Genomic DNA, 7,733 nt, shown 5'->3' with positions numbered 1-7,733 from the left:
ATAAACATTTACTCATGATATCAAGTATATTTTATATGTTTAAGTGACTTCTTTTAATAAATTAAGTACATTTTACTTATATTAATGAAATTTTTTTGAATTAATTTGTTTTCAACCTCTTTATTTTGACCTTTCTTAGCACTTGAACTAAAATCCTGGATCCATCGTGGGTGCAAACTAAACATACTTATAGACACATAATAATTACCAAGAGTGTATGGAAAGGCATAAAATATAACATTTTTAATAATATAGAGAGACCAAAAATGATTTTCATGCAAATTTATTTTAGCCTTAAAAAATTAATGAAGTGACATAAATACTCATTTTTAAATAAGTTTTATTTACCACTTTTTTGCCCGCTATTTTTTGTTTTTGGGGGGGGGGGGGGGGGGGGAGTGGGGGAGTGAGAGAACAAATGGAACAGGAGTATAGATTATTTTTTATGGAAGAATTATTGCAAATGAACTGACACTGAGTATTAGAGTACAAGTGTGCATGTCATTTGTTAGAGATAAATTTGGGTTTATAATATTTTATGTATTGGCCTAAAAGGCCCAATTGTAGTATAAAGCTCATCTATATATACCTAGCACTTGATGTGCTAGTTTCTTTTTTTTTGCTAATCTGATGTGCTAGTCTCTATATACCCTAATAGGATTCACTATAATATGTACTTCATTGGGACAAAATGGGCTTCTGTCCTTTTTGGGCAAATTAATTAGCCTTTTGCCCTTTTACCCAAACTAAATAGGGAAATGCCCCTCTTTTGAAAATCAAGTTTCTCAAAATCAAGTTAAAAAAAAAAAAAAAAAATTTCTGGAGCCCTATAGTGACGTTTTTAAGGACCTATAGTGACGTTTTAAGAATCTATAGTGACGTTTTATAACTTGATATCCATGAAATCGAGTTATAGGCAATAAAATTACCTATAACTCGATTTCATGGATATTAAGTTACAAAACGCCACTATAGGTCCTTATAAACGTCACTATAAGTCCTTGAAAACGTCACTATAGAGCTTAAATCGATTTTGAAAAACTCGATTTTCAAAAGAAGGACATTTCCCTATTTAGTTTAGGAAGAAGAGCAAAAGGCTAATTAATTTTCCCAAAAAGGGCAGAAGCCCATTTTGTCCGTACTTCATCGTATATCAAAATTAGTCGCTAATACAATGCATGTGATTGTTAAATGAAAAACGCAATATGACCAGTATTTTTTTTTTTTTAATTATTACAAATGAAAATTAAAGTAAAACACATTATTGTTAATTTTTTAATAAAGATTACAAAAAGAAGTTAAGATATATATTCCCCCATATATGTTTAACTAGTAGCAGAGCCATGATTTTAGGTGAGGTGGGACAAGATTAAAATACAAACTTGAAAGTAAAATTAATTTGAGAATGTTAATCAATAATAATAACATAATAAATACAGCATTATATGTTAAGATGTTAGTTCCTCCCCCCCAAAAAAAAAAAAAAAAAACTTTTCAAATATTACACTTTTATCCCTAAATTTACCAAATATTTACAAAAGAAATATGGTTAGCTCCCCAAAATCTTCACATTTCTTATATGACTCTATTTTATACTTGTTATAATTCCCCCCCCCCCCCCCTCCCACCCATTCATAAAATCCTAATTTTACTCCTAATTGTGAAATTGTTGTAGACATATAATTTTTCTTCTTCTTTTTTTCCCCTTTTAGCTTTTGGTATATTCTGATCCATTAAGGGGGTTTTTTTTTTGTGTTAATAAAGATTAATTCATTGGGGAAAAAAAAAAAAACTTTTCGTCAAATTTACATACCTATCAATGACCTCATACCTTTGCTTTAAATGTTTTATTTATATAAACATGTCTAGTGCACTGGAGGACTAAATTCAATCTTTGCCATTAGAAGAGTTAGACATGATTAACCAACTCTTTGGTTTTTTTTTTTATTCTTTATTAACAATTTAATACATCACACATAATGAAAGCAAAAGAAGGTTTTCTCAAAAAAAAAAAAAAAAAAAAAAAGCAAAAGAAGGCTAAGGGCCTGTAACAGCTTGCATACTCATGTGTTCTTCACGCGTTCCATTCAAAATTGGTTTTGCGATGTCTCACACTTTATTATATAATTGATATATAAGATAAATTATGCAATACTATGTTGACACTTGAATATTCTCTTAAAGGCTTCATCTCATTTATATACAAATGTTTATACATAAACTACTCTGACTTACATCGCTTGCCATTATTTTATTTATTGGCAATCTGTTGAAAAAAATAAAAATGAAAGTCATAACAAATATAGACTACAAAATTTCATCTCCATTCCAACTGCTCTTGACCTTGATCGATGTGGGTCCTTCCTCCTCCATTATTTTAATTGGTAATTTGTAGAAAACTCTCCTGAAAGGACCTCTAAGAAACTTAGGTAGTCTTTTCATAATCTTCTCATACTCATCCTGAATATAAATAGCAGCTCGTGGACCCCATTTTCTACTATAGTTGATCCAAGGTGGCTCAACTACTGCTGTACCCAAATACTCGGCTGACACCAGTGTATAACTAAATCCAGTATCCAAGTACAAATCAGCCTTTTCACAATCATTCCTTAATCCAATTTCATCACTCCCATCCAAAACAAGTCCAGGCTTTGAATAAAATGCATGTCCATGCTTTGATGCATACACAGCAGCCTTGTTACGATCTTGAAACTCGATATCTGTAGCATCCACCCATGTACCCCCACTATGTTCAGAGAAATAGATACTCTTTAGCTCCCCATTGAAATTGTTGACTCTCAAGGTCACATGCTCCCAATCACCAGTATGTTCACCTAAGTGATCGAATTTAATATTGAAAGTTCTAAACTTTATCGTGGCAGGGCCATTAAATGGATAATAAATCCATATAACTATGTCAGTGAATGTAGCACCAAACATGGGCTTTACATGCACATAAACCTTAGCACTTGCTAAATCTCCTCTCTCAATCTTGTCTCTGGCGTCTGAGTCAGCTGGTACATCCAACCAATAGGCACCATCATCTGAACCACCTTGAGGAAGGTTTGAGCCGTCAGGCATAATCGGAACAGGATTTGCCTCGTCCCCTTTCTTATATAATAGTCCCCCATTCTCAAAAAAAAATTCCACTGTAGCAGGCAGGTATTTTTCATCAGGATGAAAGTACACCCATGGAGCGTAGGTATCAATTAATGGCTTAAGTTGGTCTAGAGTAGGCATAGCAGATAAATCAGATTTGGTATTCTTCAAGCAAGCTATATCAGACATAACCCCACCAACTTGGGCAACAAATGAACCCAAATGAACTCCCATAGCTTGGGTCCCTCTATTGCTAGGCCTTGTAGTATAAACATTAAAACCTTTAGCACCCCAAATCCACTTGTAATGCTCACATTGCTCGGTGAGCTCAGCTTTAACACACCTAATTTTATCTGGGGATGGCTTCTGAGTTGAGTTTGTCACAACATGCCCTAAGGCTTTGTAACCATCTGGGCATTTTGGCAACCAGATAAAACCAATTCCATCTTGATCGATTTCGAATGACAAGCTGTTCCATAGAGAAATGTAATCCACCGGAGCCTTTATATTTCCATTTAGGTCATCGTAGGCTACAACACTTCGTCCATTGAAACGCTTGTTGTTGGGTTGGCTATAGTAACCTAGCACAGCGTATCCTTGTGCTATATCAATTGTTGAAGGTTCAAAGAATGTTGCTCCAAGGTTGTCTGGACCACCTGAACGAGTCCTCCATACTACCTCGAACTCTGTTGCTTCAGACACTTGTAAATCTCCCAGACTCACAGATGAAGTTGCAAATCCTGTTCCTGTAGTAGCATAGGACACCAAAACAATTTAATAAAAAAATTACACATATTTCCCACACTTATAAAAAATTACACATCTTTGACTGTTCCCACAAATTTTGAGACCACCGCTTAATTATTACTCCCTCCGTCCCAATTTGTTTGTCATGTTTAAAAAATCAAACTTTTTAAGGTCTTATTTGGCTTATAAAAATATTTAGTTTACAAAATTGCCCTTATATAAATTTATCAATTTTTTTTTTAAAAGAGTTATTCTTAATGAGGCAACTAAAAAGGTGCTCCACTTAGATTGATTTTATTTAAATATTTATTAGTTTTCTTTTCAAATAGTTTTGAAAATAAAGTAGGGATATAATAGGAACATTGGTAAATTAATTACTTTTATTTTTAGAAACAGGGCAATATTTTGGGATATTTCAAAATGGAATAGAGAACAAACAAACTGAGATGGATGAAGTATTTTTATATACAATAGATAGCGTTCCAACAAAAAAAAGAGTAAAATTTATTACACACTAGTAATGAAATCTTGAGTTTAACTCACGTTTTTAATTTTAATCCAAAAACTTCGAAATTGGTTGACAGAATCAATATTATAATAATAATGAAAATTAACAATAACCTAATAAAGATCACATTGGGAGGTACCTGATGGCCAAACTGGTAATGAAGAGGGTAGCTGGAAAATAGTTTCAATAGGCAAGGGCGGACTTGTTTTAGGACATGGTGGAATTCTACAAATAACACGAATACAATCTCCTGCTACCAAAATAACAAATAAAGTGATAATAAAAGAAGCAAATTTTGCTAAATTCATTGGGAATAAAAGGGCCATCTCAACTTCTTTTTTGTTGTTTCAGCCAAAAAAAAAAAATTTCTTTTTTATTGTTTTGAGCAACTAGGTTTCTGTGTCATGGAAGAAAGAATGGGTTTTAATAAAAAATTCCAAACCTTGCCCCAATTTCACTTTTGCTGCGGCTTTTTCTTTTATAGTCCCTTTCGCCTATTTTCGTTTACCTATTTTAGTACCTTTTATTCGTTTATCTTTTTTAGTATTTTTTTTTTCATTTATCTATATTTTACCCTTTTAAAAAGGGTAGTGCTACTACGTCCATTATATATATTTTCATAACATTACCGCTTAAGATTTATTAAAAAATGAGTCATTTTCATTTTCTTTTATTTGAAAAACTGTTTCATTCTCCTATATTTGATTGCAATCTTAAAAAAGACTTGGAAAACTATTCTTAACTTTCCATATCTCGCTTAGCATGTAACGAAATAGAGTTGATGTTCAAAAATACTTAGGGGAAAAAATAGTAAGCCATATTTCAGAGGATGTGGGCGATGGTATCTTTTTAGAATATCTTCCTTTAAATACTTTTGGCGACGGTATCTTTTTAGAATATCTTCCTTTAAATACTTTTGGCGACGGTATCTTCCTTTAAATACTTTTAGCCTTTTAAAAATATCTTTTGTTCTTTTTTTGTTTAGCTAAAGAAATGCTAAACACATAGTTGACAAATTGTTCTCTTTTATTAGAAAAACTAGTTACAAACCCATACAATGCGTGAGAATAGATAATTACTTTGTAATTTTGAAATAAGTATAATTTATTCTCCTAAATTTGTTGAAAATAAGTCGCTCTATCAAAAAATTAAGAGAAATGTTATGTTGACAATAATTTCACAACAAATCATTTGTAGCAAGTTGTTCTTGATTGGCAAAAAAGTAATTTTAGTGATAGATTTAAATTAGAACTGATAACAACTTACAACCATGACTTGTTGTGAAAACGTTGTAGACATAGCACTTCTCAAAAATTAAACAATTTCTAAAATTATTTTTCATCTCAATATCTCTACAAATACAAATATATCATTCTATTATTTTTGGGTGTATTTGATTGATATTTATATCCATTTTTTAGGTTGTTCATATTCCTCTAAATTATGTTTAGTGTGTTATGTTTTCCTAATTTGGGTTTTTAGTTTTTGATTTTGGATTGTGCTATTTTTTTCAACAACTTGATTTTCTTTTTGGAATTTTCTCCTCTTGAATATCAAGAATACAATAAGAAGGTGAGAGAGGACTTGTGATAGAAAACTCAATTCAATTCAATTGGTCTTCTACATATTTTATCCAAATTCAATGGAATTTCTCACAACCAATTGGTTTTCGTGGATTTTGAGGCTTTGTCCAAACTTGGATAATCTTTCACCCTAGTCTTTTTTTTTGGTTGTCTATTGCTACCTTATATAGTTTTATACATGTCCTTTGATTTAATTTTCTTTCCATTGACATCAAATTCAACAATTTTGGCAAAACTCTTACAACAAAGGTATCCCATAATAATATCTAAGTTTGTTACAATACAAAAAAAAAAAAAAAAAAAAAAAAAAGCAACATATCTTGTACTAAGTTATGCATCTACATTCACATCACAACTAATATGTACGTACAATAAAACTAATTTATGCTGCGCATATACAAAGAGAATTATTTACCATAATGGTGAATGCATCACACAAATGCACATAAGAGGTATCCCATCAGTGGAAAAAAACTCATCCATGATTAACAACCACTTGAACTATAATAGTAAGACCCCATTGCAATTCTTTTAATGTATTCTTCACCATGGCTTTGAGATTTTTTTTTGGTTGGTTTATGGGAATCAATGTTGTTGACACCTGAGATCTCCGATGGCACATCACTAACAATATGGAGGAGAAAAAAAAAATTCACTTTAGAGGAACTTTCCAAATTTGCAGGAGTGACGTAGAGCAATTTGAAATATATATAGACAAAAAATTGTAGGGGTTTTTTTTTTTTTTTTTTTTTTTTTTGGAATTCTAATAGAGTGGCAATTGAATGGTTTTCATAACTACTTGGTTGGGAAAAAGGAGAATCATAGAGTTGAAGGAAGTTTGAATTATTATCAGATTGGGTTTGATGAAATGATAAATGGAAAGTTGAAAAGTTAAGAAACATTAATTAAGAGATGGAGTTTTTTTTTTTGTTTTTTTTTTTTTTTTTTTATGTGATTGGAAAAATGTTAATTTTCAAAAGAAAGGAAAAGAAAAAGAAAAAGAAATAAAGTTAGTAGGACCAATGGTATGGTCGCTGATGTGGCTTAACAGGAGTATAGCAACAATAAGTGCTATACTTCAATTTTTAGATATATGTTATGTTCTAAGACTTTAGGAACTAATGTATTAGAACTTCAATTTGTATTATGTTGGCAAACCATGATCAAAACATAGAGTCTAGGTTTAGACTTGCTCAAAGTATGTTTATTTGTGTTAGGACATATGTGAATCAATGTTAGGAACATATGTCAATATAGAATTGGCTAATCATTTGACAAAATGCACTTTACTTGTAATTGAGTAAATCTAGGATGTGTTTAATACGTCAAGGAACAAGGTTTTTAAGTTTAAGTGTTAAAGTCATGCAAATCTGTCCAAGAAACAAGTGAAGAAATACTGGATTTTAAAGCTCAATAGCTAGTATCTATCGAGGTTTAAAAAGTTGTTTCAATCCAATGCTCGACAGCTGCTCGATAGATAGGGCATCTATCGAGGTTTATAAAAATCAGTTTTTCAAGACTGATTTCACTGCAATCTGTGAATAGATTTTTGGGCTTTCTTTTCTCACAACCCTAAACATATATAAAGATTGTTTTAAGGGCCATCACAGCTGATGCAACTCAATGCAAAAGTTTTTCACAAGCATATTGTGAACCGGAGACATATGCCTCAATTCATCTTTCTATTCAAGAAGCTGCTGTGTTTGTACATTGTAAGGTTTTGTAACCAAGGAGTTTCATAATCTTCATCGTGTTGATGAACTGAAGAACTTTGTAGCCAACATTTTTCTCAAGTT

General features: G+C 31.6%; 1 protein-coding gene across 1 annotated transcript; it reads right to left on the bottom strand.

Annotated features, from left to right (window-relative positions):
* Positions 1-2,307: 2,307 nt before the first annotated feature.
* Positions 2,308-4,680, bottom strand: LOC126700647 (hypothetical protein At1g04090-like). Its single transcript, XM_050398859.1, has 2 exons — positions 4,494-4,680; positions 2,308-3,845 (listed from the first exon to the last, which is right to left on the bottom strand). The coding sequence occupies exons 1-2, from the start codon at positions 4,678-4,680 to the stop codon at positions 2,308-2,310; spliced, it is 1,725 nt and encodes a 574-aa protein (XP_050254816.1).
* Positions 4,681-7,733: the final 3,053 nt, after the last annotated feature.

This window comes from Quercus robur, chromosome 9, assembly GCF_932294415.1.
Source record: "Quercus robur chromosome 9, dhQueRobu3.1, whole genome shotgun sequence".
Classification (NCBI taxonomy): Eukaryota; Viridiplantae; Streptophyta; class Magnoliopsida; order Fagales; family Fagaceae; genus Quercus; species Quercus robur.
Note: the sequence above shows the minus strand (reverse complement) of the source record. Positions and strands in the feature narration are given on the sequence as shown.

Coding starts and splice junctions, on each gene's coding strand:
- LOC126700647 (XM_050398859.1), bottom strand. CDS start 4,680: ATGGCCCTTTTATTCCCAATGAATTTAGCAAAATTTGCTTCTTTTATT. Junction 3,846..4,493: donor ATTACCAGTTTGGCCATCAG/GTACCTCCCAAT, acceptor ATGCTACTACAG/GAACAGGATTTGCAACTTCA.